Genomic DNA, 21,391 nt, shown 5'->3' on the forward strand with positions numbered 1-21,391 from the left:
TGAGTTTGCACAGTATATTTTGCAAACCTTATGTGTACCACCACTCTATAATACTTTATATGTTGCTCAGCTATGTCGGCTGAGTACAAAAATACCCCCATATGTACCTTTGCCAGGTATATGTGGACATCGGAGGGGCACATTTGGGACACAGCCATTCCATTTTTTTTTTTTCAAACTTTAAATTTTTACGCTGTGCCCATGTCCCATTTTAGAGTATTTTACCAGGCTATATAATCCAAATACCCCATAAAGCCAGCCATACCATTTCTTAAAGAAGACATCCCAGGGTATTTCAAAAGGCATATTTTGAACCTTAATGTGGGATAATTTTTCCGCTAGCTTGTACCAGGTGTAGTGGTAATGAGCGTTATTAAATGTATTTTTTAACTTTTTAAAACTTCTTTTACTTTTTAAAACTATTTTTTAAACTTTTGTTTTGCTTATTAATTTTTTTTAAAGCTTCCTAAACTTTCGTAAAACTTTTTTTTTTTACAGATTTAAACATTTTCTAAGCTTTTTCTTTTATCGTTAACCCCTAACTAGCAGTAAGCAGCACTAACAGTAAATTCCCCATTTTCCCATAACTCCCACCCACCCCAGCTAGCAAAATATTTCATTATACAATATTTAAATTAGTTAATTAAATAAATTTAACCCCTGAGGGTTAAAAATAAATAAAAGTTAATCGTCAGGGGTTAAAAAAAATTAGATCACAGTATAATACTGTGATCTGTATTTTGATCACTGTAGGCAGTGATAGATTGGCAGGGAAGGGGTTAATTTTTATTTGGATTGGGTAAAGGGTTTATTTTTTTATTTTTTACTTAAACGTTATTAAAACTTTTTTTAACTTAATTTTTTAACTTTTTAAAGCTTATTTTAAAACTTTTTTAACGTTAACCCCTAGTTAACCTAACACTAAATCCCCCAATCCACCCTCCCCAGCTAGCTAAATTTATAATTTTAAAATATTTAAATTAATTAATAAAATAAATTTAACCTCTGAGGGTTAAAAAAAAAAAAGAATTAACCCTCAGGGGTTAAAAAAAAATCAGATCATAGTAAAATGTAATCCCTGCCAATTGATCACTGTAGTCAGTGATCAATTGGTAGGGAAGGGGTTATTTTTTTATTAGAATGGGTAAAGGGGGGTGGGATTTTAATTTTACTTTTTTTTTTTTTTTTTTTTACACACCAGGGGGCAGGATCACTGAAGATCCGTCTCCCTGCACTTCACACTGAACCCGGAAGTGCAGGGAGGCGGAGGTGAGTATACTGAGCACATGTGCTCGCTCAGACATGCTGTCAGAGCGGGCACATGTGCTGGGGCAGCCCGATCCGGTGCTCCCAGTCTGCCTCTAATACAGAGGCAGACCGGAGCACCATTAACCCCACGATCGCCACGATTGTGGCGATCTGGGGTTAATTTTACCGCGTGACGGACGAGGTCCGTCACCCGTCGTTAAGGGTATTCCCTGGATGACGGACCTCGTCCGTCACCCGTCCTGAAGGGGTTAAAGAATTGGTAGTGCACTTAATTTGTGAATTAATAGAAAAACTATGCATTCTGATTTTTCGTTCTTTTGTTTAGGTTTCCTAATAACTTGCTATTTACAAGTGCATCTGGAGAGCTCTGGAAGATGGTTCGCATTGGGGGCCAGCCTCTTGGATTTGGTACGTATAAAATAACTACATTGCACATGATGTGATCAAGTTGCTAGCCACCCTAACAACTTGTTGTTTACCTAACACCCCGGGTAATATATGTGCATGTAGTGTTCATTTGCTAAATCATTGTGCATCTATCATCTTAATTGCTTGCATTATGGAAGATGCATTAAAAAAACTAAACACTATAGATGTACACACTTGTCTTCTACTTCCCATGCTTTACTTCTACAGGAGATCTGTGCAAGGTAGAGAAACCTGGGCAATGCTTTTTTGTTCAATGGGATGAGAAGTGCAGCCAGAGTTTATGGAAAATGTGAATATGTGGAAATAGATGTGGTTGTGCAGCAGTTTATGGGAAACATGCAGCTCTTCCATAGTAACACGTCACAAAAGGTGTGAATTATAAGAGGAGCTTCACATACACACATTTAAAGGATCACTAAAGTCACCTAGGCCACTACATCTTAATGATTCAGTGCTTTCCTATGGGGATCATTTGATGTGCACGCCGCACATGCACATAAGGTCCCCAGCGCTTCTCAAAGAGGACTGTTGGATTATGGAGGTGGCCATGCATCCTTCATAATGCCGCGGGAGGTATTGAGGTAAGCAGCGCTGAAGGGATTCTCAATCCTAGAAAAATAATAAAATCCTTTATTTTTTTTTTTTTTTTTTTTTCACAAATGGATACTGGTATTTTAGTAGGGACAGGGAAAACCAAAGCATTAGTAATACAAGCTTGCAATCCTAACGCTTTAGTGGTTCTTTAATCTATGCACATCATGCTTGCAAAATTGTCACCAGTTATGTATAGTTTAAAGATCCCTATCTAATATATATCAAGGCAAGAAGCTATGTTGCATTTATAACATTTAAATGTTACTTCCCTTGTGTAGATGAATGTGGAATTGTTGCCCAGATCTCGGAACCCTTAGCTGCCGCTGACATCCCAGCCTATTACATCAGCACCTTCAAGTTTGATCATGCACTGGTAAGTGTATACTCCACTGGAGCATGTTATTGAAGATACAACAATGTACTTGTCCTGTACTTGCCAAATCAGGACAGTGAGGAGTGTCTGAATATAAATGGGTTAATAGCAGCAACCCTCTGAATTTATGAACTCAACCCACACGCATCTGGCCTGCTCCCTAGCCAGGCTCCACCCTCCCCTCCCATCCCCCGCTGTATTTTATATTTAGTTTTTCTTTTATCGCAATCAATTTAATGAGGATGACACTCTGCAATTAAAGTGCTTAACAGTCAGAATAATGTCTTATCCCACAATATGAGTTTTTTTTTTCTATAATCTGTCTTTCTGTGCTGTTGGTCCACATCAAGATCATCAGAATAATAGGAAGCCATTTTGACTGTTTTTATATATCCATACATTATTATTATAATTTTTTTCTTCATGACCAGTCTCTCTTCTATCTGATACCTAAAACTTGGCTAACAACCGTGTTTACTATGGCAACATCAGCAGTTTAATTGTGTGCTGTATCCGTTTGGCAGAGTTTACAGATGATTTGGACCAGGATATTAGTTTCGCTGTGTTTGCAGTTCTGTTTTTTTTTTTACTTAAAACTGAAAAAATGTGTTTGCATATTGTAGCTAACCATAGCCCACTTGAGGTATTAATAAATCTATGCAAGGACACAAATACCTAATCAAAACAAGTGTGATCTTGTTTACTGTACACCTTCAATTCTCCAAAGTGAACTGAAAATCACTAGCCATAAATTAGTTTTTAATTAATATTTTTAATGCAAATAGGTCAAGGACAAGACAGGAATATCCTGTAAATATGCTAAAAGGAAGAGGCAAATACCACCATTTCAAACACTGAAACCAACTAATATCAGGATTATACAGAGAGGGAAATACTTATGGAGAGATCATAGCTCTCCATTGACAAGAGTTCCCACCTTCAACAATTCAATTTATAGAATTAACCAAAAATGAATTTTAACAAAAACGTAAAACCAAATAATAGATACTTCATTTCTAAATTGAAAACAACATCAATAGTATGAATCATTTGAACTAGAAGTACGCTTGTCATTTACAAATAACAAGGGGGCGTGTCCAGCAGCTGGAGAATATGGCCGCATAGCCGCTCAGCTTCTCGTGGCACCCGCAAAGATTTAGCACACACCGCTCACCTTGCATACCGCACGGAACCTAGATGGGTAGCAAAAAACTGTCAGACGCCGCCGGCACCCCGAGATCGACTGCACCGGGGGGAGAACAATCGATAAGATCCTTCCTGCACTCCACGGCCCGCGACGGGACGCCCCAGCGCGAGATGGAGGCCGCACGCCCGACCAGGGACTCCTTTCCCTCCACCCCGCCGAGATTCTCACCGACACCATCCCTGCTGTCAGAACAGCAGCCACAACCAGACGGTGAGTGGAGGGCAATACTGCCTAACCTTCTAACGAAGGCAGATTTCGAGGCCCTCTCTGACCGCCTGGGCTTCGTGGTCAGAGAGGAGGTGGCCCAACTGAGGGCAGACCTGACCAACGTGGAGGCAAGGATGTCTGTGGCGGAGGCTGAAACCAGGGCGCTCCGCACAGACCTCGAGCAGACCAATGCCACGGTGACCACCCAAGAAGCAGACATGGCCCACCTGACCACGTGGGTGGACGACTTAGATAACCGCGGGCGCAGGATGAACCTGCGGGTCCGCGGAGTGAGAGAGGGGGGCCCAGCCGAAAACATCCCGGAGCTCCTAAGACAGCTCTTCAGCCAGGTATTGGGCAATCAAAACATGCCCAGACTGGGCTTAGTCAGGGCCCACCGAGCATTGCGCCCTCCACCTACACCGGAGGAACAGCTGAGAGATATATAGTGTGTTGCCTGGATAATTTCCAATTAAAAGAAGAAATACTGCGCACAGCAAGACGCATGGGCACAATCCGCATGGACGGCCAATAATTCGCAATATACCAAGACCTTTCCTGCTACACACTTCAAGCCAGGCGTGCCCTGCGCCCAATCACCACAGCCTTGCAGCATGCCGGCATACAGTACCGCTAGGGATACCCCTTCTCCCTCTCCGCCCGACACGGCCCAGAGCACCTGACAATAAGGAAACCTGACGACGTCCCTACATTTCTGCGCACCCTGGGCCTCCCACCGGTGACGGTCCCCAACTGGCTGGCGAGGTCGTTCCTCACACAACCAAACAGACCCCAGCAGCTGCAAGGACGCAACCCGGACCAGCAAAGACCACAGCCACAACGCTGCCGCGATGGGCGCCCTGACCAAGCCAGACACGAGATGTAAACCCGTACCGCACTGCCTTGGCGACAAAAAGAGGATCCACTTCAGCGCAGACAAACACGACGGACTGTGAGTACTATGCATGGGGACGAATTACTGATCTGGACTTAACCTATGGGGATTGGGGGGGGGTTGGGAGGGGGGGAGCAGAATCCATAAGACACTGGGCCAGCATGAAGGGACAAGTCACATTGTTACCCCACGCACAGCATGGGCGGAATCCGACAGATTTTGGGAGGGGAACGGGATGCATAGATCACCTCAACAGCACGGACATACAAGGGGAGGACTCTGAAGTGGGGGGAAGGGTGGGGGGACGGGAGGGTGATGCGGAAGGGGGAGGAGGGAGGGGAGGGTGTGCGGGGGGTTACCAGGACGCTCTCCCTAGTATTGCCATGGAAGTCATGCTAGTAGAAGAACCGAAGGCTCAACACTGACATGGCTCTAGCGGATACCAACTCGCACATGTGGATAGACCAATACACAAAACACATGGACCCCAACTGGTCACGATGGCTCAAACACCACACAAAGTCCTGAACCTTTAACACATTCGCATGAGGGTGGATGAGGGAGGCGGGGGGGGGGGGGGACGACGACTGCTAATTGAAATAAGATCCTGTCACGCACCACCGAGCACGACACGCCCACGCAGTGAAAGGCCAAGATCCACCACTGTCCACAGTTAGCAGCTGACTATAACGCACCACTCGAGCACACGGTACCATTGGTATTGCACGGATGAGGGTAAACATATCCACACCCTTGCAACTCGAGGGCCCAACTACCAATGTAGACACAACAACTACAACAATGTATGTGAACACAACCCAGTGAAAAAAAATAAATGGTTCAAAGCAAACCAGGACTTCCCTTAATATTTTTTAGGTGAAGTTTTCCCGGTAAATCCCCGAAGACTTCCTCTTGTCTTCAATAGATATATGTACATAGAATAGGGGAAGATCTGCCCAACAGTTCTATTATTGGGATTTTGATGCTTGACGGACTGGCGCGTCCTGCCAAAAGATGGGAAAGGTCTACCCCCTGCAGCTCTGAAACTTTTTCCCAGAGTCTCAGGCTTAACTGCCTCCTCTCTCCCAGCTGGCACTACATCGGAAGGTGCAGCAGACCAATTAGATCTAAGGCCACATAGGAGACAGATACACACATATCCTAAACAGTTGACAAACCTCTCTGACGAGCTCATCGTATAGCAGACTATACCACAACAGGGCAGGGCCCATCATCCCAGCCCGGCACCCCGCCGACCCCACAGGAACGGGACATAGCGATCCCCCACTCAGGGGGTGAGACTCCAATCTCGGATCAGACCCAGCTCCAGCACACATCCGGAGAAGGGAGCCTGTAAACCGGGACACTTGTCCATTATCCTACAGAGAACTAGGTTCAGTCGTTGCAGTAAGAACGACGATATACTTAGCCACACGCCCAGGGACAACCACATAAGCATATAACTACATATACCCACCACCCTCTAACCAGACGAACCCACCTCCCCTCCCCCCTGCGCCATGCCGCGCAGCCCTCCCAGGCCGCTCCGGAGATGAAGACCCCGGGGCCAAACCGATTCACCCGAGAGGACCTATCCATCGTCTCATACAACGTACACGGCCTCAACATATGAGAGAAGCGCTCGAGGCTTCTTCGAGACCTTAGACACTACAAAGCGTCCATAGAGTTCCTCCAGGAAACGCACTTCCAGGAAGGCTGAGCTCCAGCACTGCAAGACCGCCACTACCGACAAGGATATTTTAGCAACAACCCAGACTGGCGCACACTGGGAGTAGGTATTCTCTTCTCTAACTGGGCCCCATACATCAAACAAGCCACACTCAGATGTAAACACGGCACATATATCTTCACAAGAGGTACCATATTGGACCAGACATACACCTTCGCCAACCTCTTTTCCCCGAATTCAAAGCAACACCACTTCCTACGCTCCGCGCTCAACACACTAATGAAGTTCACGGAAGGCACCCTAATCATAGGGGGCGACCTCAACCTGACACTACACCCCGAGCAAGACTCGTCAGCCAAACAAGAACCCACACCCGACAACAGAAACACCAAAACGCTCCGCATGATCCACTACCATCAACTCGCAGACTGCTGGCGGGCACTCCACCCATCGACCCGCGACTACACATTCTACTCCACAACACACTCCTCATACTCAAGATTGGACTACTTCCTAGTGCCCCACCGCAACCTCACTCTACTCAAAGAGGCAGAAATACTACCCATGACATGGTCGGACCATTGCCCAATGCGCATAAAACTACAATCACCCTTATACAGACCAAGACAAACCTCCTGGAGGTTGAATGAATCGATTCTCTCGGACGCACTGGTGGTAGACAAGGCCAGGCAGTCCATACAAGAATACTTCACAGACAACGAGCTGGGAGATACGACACCCCTGACATGCTGGGAGGCCCATAAAGCGGTGATTCGGGGACATTTGATCACGACCTGCTCCACCCGTAAGCGAGAAGCGACGCAGGCAACGATCGCTCTCAGTGAGGAGATAGCAGCCCTAGAAGCCAGACACAAGCGCACCCGTGACGCGGAGATCTACAGGGACCTGCTCATCAAAAGAGAACAACTCTCCACACTCCTGAACCGCTCGATACAGCGTTCATACCAACACTTTAAACACGTGATATATGAGCATGGGAACAAATGCGGGAGGCTACTGGCAAACCTCCTAAAACAGCGCAAGTCCCAGCTATACATCCCGAAAATCAAGGGCCCACAACAGCAACTTCTACATCTCCCTGACCAAATTTCGTCCACGTTTCTCTCCTACTACCAAGGGTTATACCACCTACACCAAGACGCACCGGAGAGTCCGTGCCCCCATAAGCTCGATGAGATCCAGCGATACCTGGACACTGCCGACGGACCCAGACTGGAAAACGTAGACAGGGAGAACCTGGAAACGCCCATATCTATTGAGGAACTGGCGCACGCCATCAAAAGGGCAAAGACAGGCAAGGCACCAGGCCCTGATGGCTTCCCCCTCACGTACTATAAGACCTTCTCTACAGACCTCCTCCCGAAGCTGCAAGCAGCGCTCAACTCCATCCTAGAAGGGGCCACGCCAACAGCTCAGTTCATGGCCGCAAATATCACGCTTCTACCTAAGGAAGGTAAAGATCCTACACTTTGCCCAAGCTATCGCCCGATCTCAGTTTTGAACACAGACCTTAAACTCCTAGCAAGTGTCCTGGCGGCACGCCTTGCACCATTACTACCCGCAACAGTACACCCGGACCAAATGGGATTCATCCCAGGGAGAGAGGTAAGGGACAACACCATCAGAGCCCTGAACATCATAGCACATGCCAGATCACAGAAGGCCCAACACTCATCCTGTCCACTGACGCTGAAAAAGCATTCGACAGAGTGGACTGGGACCTCATGTTCGACACACTCCGACACCTCGGCGTCGGACCAAACTACCTCTCCTGGGTGAAGGCCCTATACACACGCCCAACAGCCCGCATTTGGATTAACGGAGCACTGACAGACCCATTCCAGATCCATAACGAGACCAGGCAGGGTTGCCCGCTGTCACCCCTGCTCTTCGCACTGACATTAGAACCCTTCCTTAACAGAATCAGACAAAACGACAACATACAAGGGATAAAAATTGGTCGGACCCATCACAAAACCCTGGCCTATGCAGACGACCTCCTATTCATAGTCACGACCCCGGAACCAACCTTACTAGCCATCCAGTCGGAATTTGAAACGTACGGCCAAGTTTCAAAGCTTCAAATTAACTTTTCACTTTCACTCATACCCATACCGCTGGTGCGACCAACACATGCGATATCTGGGAGTCTGGCTAACACCGAACCCGGCAGATCTATATACCCATAATTACATCCCAATCCTGAAAAAGGCGATAGAAGAACTACGCACGTGGGACTCATACTACATCTCCTGGCTGCGCAGGGTGAACGCGATCAAGATGACACTACTACCCAAACTCCTCTTCATATTCCAGACAGTGCCCATACTGGCACCAGATTCATTCTTCTCCGCCCTGAAGTCGAAGGTCTGCAAGTTCGTATGGAAGGGCAGATCTCCACGCATAGCCTATTCCCAATTAACACTTCCCAAACTCCGAGGGGGGCTGGCGCTCCCAGATTGCGAGAAATATTACCAGGCAACACACCTCAACAGGATCATGAGCTGGTCAGTGGAGGGCAGCACAAAAATATGGACCCAGCTAGAATCGGACACTACCAACTGCGATCTAAAAACCTTGGATCAAGAAAGCCGCATACAGACACAAACAAGTACTGAACCCGTTCGTGACAGCGACCATGCGGATCTGGCACAGACATGGCACGAAACATTACCTAACAACAGATCCAGGCCCCCTGCTCCCGCTAAGAGGCAACCCGGACTTCCCGGCGGGAGATCAGGGCCCAATACCGGGTCTGACTAAACACATACCCACCCTACGCGCCAAAGATATACTTCAACAGCCGTTTGCCGTCCGCCCGACAACCGAACTCTTCCCAGAACAGCCGCACACGTTCACGCACACCCTGGCAAGAGCGCAGATCGTGCAATACACCCGATCAATTCCCCAAAGGCCATACCTACTACGAGAACTGACGCAGTTTGAACAGCTGTGCACGCAAGACCAGGAACCGGCCCGGGCCATATCGCCGATCTACTCGCCCATCATAGTGAACAGATACATCCTGGCACCTCCATGCATCCGACACTGGGAGGAGGACTTAAACGAGTCCCTCACGGACGCAGAATGGGACAAGATTATTACTCACGTACAGAAAACACCGGGCTCGGCGAGATCACAAGAAAACTCCTACAAAATCCTGACCAGGTGGTACTTAACCCCATCGAGCCTCCACGCCAGAGACTATCAGATCCCAGACACTTGATGGCGGTGAGAAGAAGCGGTAGGCACCTTTACGCACATCTGGTGGGACTGCGCCCGAATCCGACCCTTCTGGGAAACGATCCGGAAGATAATACAAGAAGTAACAGATGAGGCCTTACCACGGACACCGGCCGCCTTTCTCCTCCACCACACTACCATGCCGACGCCGGCATACACCAGATCCGTCATCCCGAGACTCCTTAACGCGGCCAAAATAACAATCCCCATGTTCTGGAGACAGACCTGTACACCACCCATGAGACGCTGGGTAGAGGAAGTGGAAGACATGAGAAAATACGAAGACATGAAAGCAACCATACCGAAACAGAGATAAATGCACGAAACGCTGGTTTTACTGGTTACGTAACCTAACCTCGGACGACTTCCTACAGCACATTGCTGAACCATAAGCAGGAATAAGGAGGGAGACACAGGTAGCCCCAGAGGGGGTCGGAAAGAGGACCCAGGTGGGGGCAGACCTGGAGCGGCGACGGGGGGCGCAAACCGACCGACCCACGAAAACCCTCCCCCCTCCAAAACAGACAGGTACACTAAATACAGGACCAAGGACCTTGACTGCCTACTAAGACCCAGACGCAACACGGCACTACCCAACCCGCAATTCGGCGGGACCCAGGAATTGAGCTGGGAGGAAACACGCCGTCCACGGACATTCCACAAGCTACAAACACCACAACACATACAACCGAGACCCACGACCCACCATGCCACCAGACAAGACCCATTCGCTGACAGACTACGGGACACAATTCAGACAAACCACACACCTACAACAACAACCCCCCCCCAAAAAAAAACCCAGGTCTGACTAGGCCCCAGAGGAGCAATGAACAGCACCTACCAACCGGACCAGGAGACGCAGGCACACAAGGTAACCACAAGCCAGACAACCCACACGACATGGGAGCAGACGCACGCCCGGCACCTAGATCGCTACCTCCCTACCTGACACACGAGACACAGGCTAACACACACCGAGGACACCATACACATACACAGTAGGACCATGCCCACATAGCGACGCCAGACATAATACTGGTCGCCATCCCTAACAGACGCTGAGGCGAGGGGGAGCAGGAAATCATACAAACTGACAAACACTAGAATACTGCACAGCACCCAAAACAGAAACTGATAGGTAGGGACACGTTACAGGCTAACCAAACAATGAATAAGCACGGGCTGGGCCAAGACTCGCGAAGATGTAAGGGCAGACACCGACCGGCCCCAAACTAATCACACCCAACGCACAAAATGCAAGGGCGCGCGACGCAACAAGCACACAGACTGCCCAGGCTCACCATACCAGTCAGGGACCCTGACGACACTGACACCCCAGGCTGCTATGCTACGCCTAATAGCAGAACTCATAAGGGACCAAACCCACAAGACCGTACGCTTAAACATAAGGACCTCGGGAACCCACACATTTTGCATCACAGACCTTCCAAACACCACACACCGTCCCACACAAGGCAATATCAGAGCCAACCATGGCTGCTTACTGCAATAGACCAAAGATGAACATAAACGTATTGCTACGCTGACATCACATAGAACACCACAAAACAGTAAAGTGTTGCTAACGATTGGCCTCTGCGTAGGCATAACTCCTGATACCATTGTTCTACAAGCAGAGCCTCTGCGTAGGCGATGATGCAACAAAAGCTTGAATATGATGTATGTACACCTAACTTGAGCAACCGTAATAAAAACAATTCAACACAAATAACAAGGTGGCATTGTATAGATGACCATATGTATTTCTATGTACTGTAGTAAACGGCCACCAACTCTATAAGTTGAGCCGTATGGCATTGGCATAGAGACCTAAGACATTATGCATCGAACGTCTGCTGCAAATTCATCATCACAGTGCATACTGTGGTGCTCAAATGCATTTTCATTTATGGGGGTGAATTATATTAGTTGTGGTAGAAATAGAAAACCAGAAAGAATGTTAAAAAAGTGACACCCTAACCATCTCTAGAATCTTTTCTAGTGCTTATGGTGCAATGGTTAATTGGATAACATTACCCATATTCTGTTAAAAAGTTTTCAAGCATTTTAATAAGTCTGGCTTTCCATACACCCAAGTCCAAGTCCATCTTCGGCAGAATGCAGTCAGCACTAGGCATACTATTTGAACTAACGGATCTCCATTATAACATTTTTCCTCCATACGATCCTCCAGTGAATGTAGGAGAGACATAAACCCTCTTAAACACATATAAAGTGGGTGACGGAAGGCCATTTGTCAAACAGTCTCTGGCTAATAGCAGGTTGTGAGAGATTGTGCACAAAGTGTTCACAGTTTTCCTGTGTGCAGAATATTGGGCTAGAAAGACTGATATGCTTGGCATTCACACAGTTAACAGGTGGTTACAGTTAATTAACTATAATAAATGTTGAAACTGCTATGAGTAGCACAGAGGAGAACAAACATATTGCAATTGTACTCCGCTAAGGAACTGCAAGGGTACGTTTACTCTGCATGTGTAATGAGGGCATTTTGTAGGGAGTTTTAAACCAGGTTTGGTTTGGCAGGGGACTTACTGTGAAATATTTAGCAAGGCACTTGGTGTATACACCCAAGACTGACAAATGAAAAGCAGTTGTGTGCACAGTTTTATTTGGGATTAAAATTGCATGGGCAACATGCGGTATCACTTGTACATAAAACCAGGTATTATGTTGTCATTGTTTCTTAAAGGAGCACTATAGTCACCCAGATCACTTCATCTCAATGATTTTGTTTGAGAAACTGCAATGTTTACATTGCACATGAAGTCCTTCTATAGTGGCCATCAGTATGACAGCTACTAGAGGCACTTTTGAGGCACAGACCAAGTAAAAGTTTGTCACATGACATGAAAGCACCATAGCAAAGCATTGATTTCATGTGGGAAAGTTGAAATCTGCGCGTGACGTTTTCTGCACATGTACATTGGGTTCCCAATGCTCCTTTATAAGGAGCATTTGATTTGACCATCGTGAAGGAGGCCGTACCTCTTACATGACGTTGCCAGGGGAGAAGAAGTGAGAAGCGCCAAGGGAGTCTCAATGCTGGAACAAGGTAAGTAAAAAAGAGTTTTAAACCTTTATTACCAAATGAGAAGGGGAAAGGGTAACTAATACAACTAGGGACATGGACACTATAACGCTAGGAATACAGATTCCTAATGTTATAGTATGTCACGTGGTATACTCCCAACATGCAGAGTCTAGGTTAGCAATAAGAAATTGGACTGAATAAACGTATTACCGGGTCTTAGAGTAATATAGAGAGGGCCGGGCTTAATGTAATATAGAGAGGAAACGTGGTCAAATACAAGCCTATGTCAGGATAATAAAGAAACTACAAAAACAAGAACTAGCCAAAGTCTGATACGCAGTATATCAGTCAAATGGGTAAACAAGACCGGAAAGGGGGCGGGGCCTGACTGTCATGGAGGGAAGACGTGCCTAGCTGAAGCTCCCTCCTGAACTAAGCTATTATAGCTAAAGAGGCACCTCAGACCCACAAAACACAGCGCAAACTGACTCCAAGAGACACACTGACCCTCGGTCTACACGGTAAACCGGTAATGCGGCCCGTGAACAGAAGACAGACAGCAGGCTATACCCGCAAAGGCATGCAGCCTGGCGCGCACTGGATGGGAGCGGCAGCCGAGCTCTCAGCCTGGAGCGGCCCGGGAGCCGATTGCAAAGAAAGGGGACCCCGCAATCCACCCCACCCCCCTAGACCGGTGGGGGATATCCCGGTCCACTACTGGGAGTCCTCCCAGCTATGGCACAAACAAGCGAGGAACACATCAGAGGGCCGCAAGGCCCATCCAAGATGGCGGAGACCACGCAACCCGCGAGCGGACATGAGGTACAACAAGCCCCCCTGTCAAGCTTGGAACTCATATTTGCAAACTTCTGGCTCAAGCTTGAGCACAGACTGAGACAGGGGACACCGCTACCACCCACCTCTAAAGACCCTCCATGCCATCTACCGCCCGATCCACAGCAACAATTGGCACCCTTGAGTAGGCCCAAAACAACGATAAGGCGGCGGAAAGGCAAACAGGCATCTCACCTAAACGGGGAGGCGAAACGGCGACCACGAACGAAACGCAGCATGGGCAAGCCACAGCCACCCCTTACTACAAGGGCAATTACACCACAGCCTACTGATTCACCCAAACGGTATCCATCATGCCTGTGACAGAACCATCCGTCTGTCTATTTCTTTGGTGGACTCGGCTATTTTGTGCCATCCGTCTAAATGACTGTTTCCAGTATTCTAACCATCCGAATGACTGTTTTCCCGAATAAAACTGCCGAACGGGTGGCCGCCCAGAAGAGGAGTGTGCTGCTGGTTAACCTTTTGATCCCAATTAGATCCCAATTAGAACGTTGTGGTTAACCGCAGACACTTCTCAATTAAGCCGACTTCAGGGTGGCCGCCGTTCGCATGTCGACCACGAGGCAGCGGCCATCTTTAAACCGACGAAAGCCCAGCGGTGTTCGGCTCTGATTCCATGGAACTAAAAACGGACACCTTTTCTGCCGAACACCGCTGAAACCATGGGTCATTCGGCTGTCTCGACCAAACTATACGAATACCAGCTGTTCGGGAGTTTTACCGTCGACCGAAAGTATTTCACCCAGATAGCCTTCCCACGGAGTCAATCGCCTGCCGAAAGACTCTAGGAACTTTAACTCCGTGGCGATTGAACTATACGAATGGGATCTGAGCGCTATTCGTCAATAATGTGCCCTCAGATCCCGGCTATCTGGGGATATGTGATATGGCTGGGGAATATACAGTTATAATAAAGTTATATATTTTTATGTATTTTCTGGGTTTATATTTAAAATGGCGATGGGTCCTTGTCCTGGAGATAATTGCATTTCTTCCCAATTATCTCCAGGGCAGGAAGTAGGAAACCCTATTGCATTGTGGGAAAAGTCTATGCCTGTATGTCTGGAATGTCCTACTGTACATCTGTAATTTCAGTCTCCCATTTGGTCCCCTAGGGGAGTGTCCACCAAGTGGGAGACCTGCATAAATACGGGAGGGTAGCCCACAGTAAAGCCAGATCCTGTTTGACCCTCAATACGGAGCTTCAGTCTCGTTATTGGGGGGATTCTTATTCACGCTTAGAGACTATTTATGGGAAACTTATGCCGCTTGGTGGATATCGTGATTCGGTTGTTAGCGGCAGTTCGTGGAGTTCGGTTCGGGAACCTGAGTACATTCACAGATCCCGTTCGGGAGATTACCGCTTCCCCTGGTTATGGTTCGTGGATTATACATTATACGAACAGAGACTTGATATGGTGAGAGGGGAAGGTGGACTAAACGGCGATTTACTTATTAAGACAAAAGGTGTCTTAACAATGCCCACAGCCTCACCGTAGGGAAATGCGACAGCACGGGCACCCGAGGCAGGGACCAGCACAGCCCCAACGAGGCATAGGTTGAAGACTTTAAAGCAAACTACTTACCTGGGTTCACGACCGGGAGACCGACCACAGCACACTACACCATGCCGTGAAACCGGGACAACTCATCTCTCTGCCGTTTAGCTCAAAGAAAGATCTTTCCCCACTGACCTGCCCTTCTCTATCTCTATCTCTGCCTCGTTCCTGCAGTTCTGTAGTGCATGCATGACCAGGTTGTACTTGATTCACTGACTCTAATACCCTGTTAGCTATTAGTCACGAGAAAGTACCCTCTATTTACCTAAATCTAAACATGCTGGCAGACAACCATGCTCACCCACACACAGGTTACATAGGTTAACTTTCTGCGCCAATCCCTACTATGTTTTATACCAGTAGACCACCCTTTATGCTTTATGGTGCTCCACACTCAGTTCAGCATATACAGCACGCAATCACACAGAGTACCCCATCATTGAAACTGTACTGGATAATTTGCGCAGACCTATGCACTACCACACTGTTATGCCTGATGTACTTTGCCTGTTGCATAATTTAGTCCTGAGTAGACGCACTGTGACCCGAGCGGGTTATCCTGTACTTAGGCAATCACCTACTAACTCATTTGATCGGTGTGCCGCCTAGCACAAGCCTGTTTAACTCTTAATATCTCACCGATTGTATCAGCCTGTTTGCCTCTTAATATGTCATAAATAGTATAAGCCTGTTCAACCCTCAATATGTTCTCGACTCGTATAAGCCTGTTTTATTATTATCAACCCTATAGTTTAAACTTGTATACCTAGCTTTGTAATAATCGTTTTAGAGCTAACCTGATATAAATACAAAAAAATGTGCTGTTAAATCGCGTGCCATGTTAACTACACTGTTACTAATTGGCTTGCTAACGCTGTTGTGGCATCGCAAGACAAATGTTAACTGTATCTCTATGCACAAGAAAATAAAGAATAAAAAAAAAAAAAAAACAAGACGGGAAAGGAAAGGAAAGGGTTACAGAGAAACTCAGGGTCAACCTCAAAGCCAAGGTCAATACCAGAAATACCACAACTATTAAGGAACACACTAAAGGGTACTGGGGACAGAAACCATGGGCCACGAATTTAAATACCAATATGTGTTATCTGTTTGGTCCACATTATGACTGGGACCCCAAAACTTATGTGAATGGGGACTCCAAACTGATGAGGATCCAATTATAGCCGGAAATGACATGACGCCCACATTGCCCTTTTAAGAACATGCTACGGACATGAGCAGTGTTCTTTTCTCTATAACTTGTACCGTGCAAATGGCTGTTAAATACGGCACATGCTGCCGGTGTGAAGTTTCCTGACCAGTATGGGCTACGCAAACGGTGTTCGGCGTGCATGTCCCAATCAGAGGATCCCGACGGGCATGAGGACAGGGTAAGTAATGCTACATAGTGTTCCTTTAAAAAAAATAAAATAACATTGCACTTATTGGGGAGGGGGTTGCTGCTTACTAAATAAAGTACAGCGAATAAAAGACAAAAATAAATAAATACATATTTAGGTGTTTTTCATCTGCCTAAAGGATCACTTTAGGCACCATAGCAACTTTATCTCTATGCTGCCTGGAATATCCTAACCCCTCCCCACGGTTCAGTGTTAAACCGTTTTCAGTTTGACTCTGAATGAAGGTGCCCCCTAGGGGAAGTTATGGCTAAGGCAGATTGTAGCTCTGCATTAACTATACCAAGTAATATTAGCAGTTGACACCGTGACCGGTTCAGATTGTTCATCAGCCACTGCCACTCATCACTCCTTGGGTATAGAATATTGTTTTGTTTTGAATAAAAATTGCCTTTTTAATGCTTTGCTAATGAGAAGAAATTGATTAGTGAATTTTTTTTTGTTTTCTTTCATAATCTGCTTTTTAGCATATGAATGATTTAGCAATAATCCATTTTCTGTTCAATTGCTACAGGTACCCGAGGAAAACATCAATGGAGTAATTAATGCTCTTCAAGTCAGCCAGGCGGAAAAAAATTAAAAATCTTCTAGTTGGCGGTTTTCGTTATGATTGCAGTATTTCAAGACATATTGAATCTTGGGAGTTGCAATGAAGGAAAAGAGATACTGAAATGGAGATGAGCGCAAAAATGCTCCAGCAAGTTTTACTTTCTTTTATTCACATTAAGGTTTCTCTTATGTTAGTTTCCAAAGTGATCTGTAACTTTCTTGCTAACTTGGTATAAGAAAAAAAAATTACAAAAAAAAAAAAGAAAAAAAAAATGTATTGCACAGTCCCATTGAGATAGTACGAAGATGCAGTGAAGCCCAGGGTTATGATTGGTTGCAGACATGAAATTTGCACCTACCACAAATATTGGGTTTTGTGACGAGAACATGACTGAGGAAAGCCTTGCAAGCTATAATGAATGAACATAACAAATAGGTTAAATGTATTACACAGTATTAACCATTTAAATGCCATCAGGCTTGCCTAAAGATTGTAAAGTAACTGTTAATTCGACATTTTTAAACTATGTCTATTTCTTCTTAACCCTATTAGTTTCGGAGAAGCAGTATTTTGCAGCCTCCTCCTTCTTAAGAAGAGATTGGAAGTGTTAATTGAAGCACATCATTTGCATTACGTCAGTGGTGATCACTGCAGTCTCCATGTTGAGATGAAAGAGGGCGTATTGGCAGCTTTGTATAAATATCTGCACCTTTTTTCTGCTTACCCCCTTTTTTTTTTCTTTGCGTGGTGAACTGTGCTGCTTTTGTGCTGACCTTTTCAGTTAAAGTCGCCACTTGGATGAATTTGATTGGAGACACTCACTTGCACTCGCAAAGCACGCCATGAGTTAAATAGTTTTGAAGGCTGTGCTTATAGCAAAACAATTGTTTTGTTGCATTATCAATTCAGGGCCAAGTTAATGTTCATTGATAGAAAATACTCTGCATGTTAAAGGTATATATTCTGCACAGTCAAACTTTCGGTTTAAATGTGTCTTAGGTTCCTTAATAGTCTTCACTGTACTTCTCACTGTTACACTACAATTTGTAGAATACCCTTATTATACTGTAAAAGAAGCCTTCATTTTATCTTGTGTATACAATTTCATTATAGTTGAGGTGCCACTTGGTAATATTGAGTTAGGATTTAGAATATATGGTATTTTACTTTAATATAGTGTAGTTTGAGCCCAGTGTTCATAAGCGCTCCGCTACTAGGTCAAAGTTTGACTACATCTCTGCACTCCCATTCATGTCACATTAAAGAGATGCCTTCCCCTAAATTCCTGCTAGTAGTATGTCAGTCTTGTCAAATTCAGTGCTACTGCCATAGGGTCAAGAGTTGGCACCGCTTTGCCATGTAAAGTTGACTTGTTTGATACTAAATAACGGAAGTGCAATCCTGAAGCAAGTTATTCTTAATGGCATTCACCAGCTAGTTAATTCTGGCAAAAATAGCACCGTTGTTACAAGTCACCCTGCTTTATTCAAGAACACACTCCATAAAGCTAGCTATCATTGTATACCAGGCTTTCATGCATCTGATAGCCAGTAGACAAATGTAGCCACAATTTAAAAAGTCGTGTAAAGCTATATCACATGTGTATTAACTTAGGTTGATGGTTCCCAGCTTGAAAAGAAAAAAAACATACCTGAAAATAATAAATAGTTGTTGCCTGCCCTTTAATATTTTACCAGAAATAGGAAAAGCCTAACGCAGGGAATGTAAATACCATGGGTACGATGAAGAATCCACTGCTAATGAATGTAACATGTATGCATGAGGATCATGCCAGCTCAATAATGGTTGCCTCACTGCAGTTAATCAAAAAAGTAATTGACTCAGTAGTTGGAAATCTGTGGTCCTCCAACTGCTGATAAGTTATGTGAGTTTAATCACTCAGACATAAATGATGCACTGCAACTCCAGAATTTAAAAGGCAAAATAATTCATGGTAGTTCATGCACAAACGATCTTCACCTAGCAACCAGAACTACATATTTGCCACAGCTTGACCTGGGTGTAATTGGCATAGTTTTATTGACACAGAATAAACATAATCAATTTATATAACCCAGTTTCAGTGTTGGTTTACATAAATGCTTCACTATGTTTCCAGTTTTGGAATTCTCCAATTTTAGCATTTAAAAACCAACCATTGGAAGCATGCGTGGAAAGACCATTGGGGACACGGTGGGATTCTGACAAAACCACCTGTCAATGATTGCTTGTCTAGGGAATGCATTATGCTCATGAAATGATATGCCTGAAATGTACAATGGTGAGCAAACAGGCTATAGACACTCATGCTTGGTCCATCAGGTTGAAGGGCCTCCCTCTATTCAAAGGGCTGAAGGCACAATATAAAGCAATAAGGCGTTGGATGCCTTAAGTTCTCGGTGCAGTGGATGCTTCTGAAGATTATGCACTCCATCAATCACAATCTAATCACACTTTTTCATTAGCATCCACACTTTAGCGCTGTAGGAAACAATATCCATGCACACTATTTGTGTTCATTTCACACTTTTCTAGGAACTTAAATTCAACATTTGAAACAACTTTACTTTTATTGCACAGATTGCATGCAAAATAATGAATAGTTCTCGTATTAATAATTTGAAATAAGAGTGGATAGGGAAAAAGGATTGTTGCCTTAGGGACCCCAACTCATGCACACAAGTCAAATTTGAAAGTAATGCTGACAGGTTGCCATGGGATCCAACATGTACAAAAAGGAATAAAACTGTGATTTGTATATAGTAGATAATTGATTATGTTCTGGTCATTGGATAATGAATTTCATCATGTTGATCAGTCCAAAATGACAGCTGAACAAAATTATGCAATTGCTTTCACCATTCTGGATTGACTAGCTGGAGGGAGATTGGTTAAATAATCTTAAAGGGCCTTTAAACACTGACAGGGTTATTTACTAAAATGGCTATTCCGTGTGAATCTCACATTTAAGTCAGAATAGCTAAAATAGATGAATTGTCTAAATCAGTTTTAACTTCAACTTTGTCCTTAAATTTGAAATCCATTTTGAATCCTCACTTCAGTGAATAACCTTGTGATAATCTGCTATTTCAAAGGATAAGTGAAAACAGGTGTATGATTTATGTAATGAACTATCTCTATTGCAATGTCAATTTTTACTCAATGGTGCATCTATAGATATGAGATGAAACCTGTTTTGACCTTTGCTCAAGACACCAATATTATCATCAAAATTGGACCTCTAGCATGGTAAATATTGCATCACTGAAATATGTTATCTGCACACTTCATGTATCCTTTTAAACATATGTTGTTTAGTAATTTAGAAGTTTAAAGGGTAAGTTTTTATCAATATCAGTTTTTTTGGTAAGTTTTTATCAATATCATTATAATATGAGTGTGTGGCCTTTGTATAAAAAGACAATGGGGTTAGTTAGGTCTGATAAAGGTCATCACATAAAGGTTTCATTGCATAAACATCTTTAGATCTAGCACAAAATATAGGTGGTGGAATACATCCACGCTTAAAAAGGCAAAAATTAAGCTGTGCAGATCTATTTAATAGTTAATCTACACTCAATCAAATTAATTTGTCACATAAATCGACTCGGTCTGCCATAGATTAACAGCGATTTGATTCAGTCACGCAAGGGAAAAGTATGTGTGGGCTAGTCTACTATTTAAGTGTATTTATGATGATAGTGGGGTGTTTATTCATTTATTAGTGTTTTTTTGTTTTTTGTTTATTTTTGCATCTTGAGGTCTCAATAGCAGAGATGATCTAATTCTGCCCCTGGCTGTTCTTGGACTATATTGAACTATATTTAGTCCAAAAGTAGATTATTTACAGCAGTTTACAGTCCAGATGTACTAAGCATGTTTAAATCTGATGTCTAAATTTCCCTAAATGTGATTCTGTGTGGATGTAATTTCTGCATATTTCTCTTAAATTGTTCAAAAAGACTTACTGCTTTTAAGCACATTTCATTTCATCCACTTTTGTTGACAAGGGTCTGCAAT

At 44.8% G+C, this 21,391-nt stretch overlaps 1 protein-coding gene across 1 annotated transcript in view; it reads left to right on the forward strand.

Moving 5' to 3' along the window:
• The window catches only part of CASTOR2 (cytosolic arginine sensor for mTORC1 subunit 2), a 199,495-nt gene extending 180,565 nt beyond the window's left edge, over positions 1–18,930 (forward strand). The window contains exons 7-9 of the mRNA XM_063457400.1: positions 1,595–1,677; positions 2,571–2,665; positions 17,336–18,930. Of these exons, the coding sequence (XP_063313470.1) occupies positions 1,595–1,677; positions 2,571–2,665; positions 17,336–17,401 (244 nt within the window). The 3' untranslated portion in view covers positions 17,402–18,930. The remainder of the gene's footprint in view (positions 1–1,594; positions 1,678–2,570; positions 2,666–17,335) is intronic.
• Positions 18,931–21,391: the final 2,461 nt, after the last annotated feature.

The sequence above is a fragment of the Pelobates fuscus genome, chromosome 1 (assembly GCF_036172605.1).
Source record: "Pelobates fuscus isolate aPelFus1 chromosome 1, aPelFus1.pri, whole genome shotgun sequence".
Taxonomy (NCBI): Eukaryota; Metazoa; Chordata; class Amphibia; order Anura; family Pelobatidae; genus Pelobates; species Pelobates fuscus.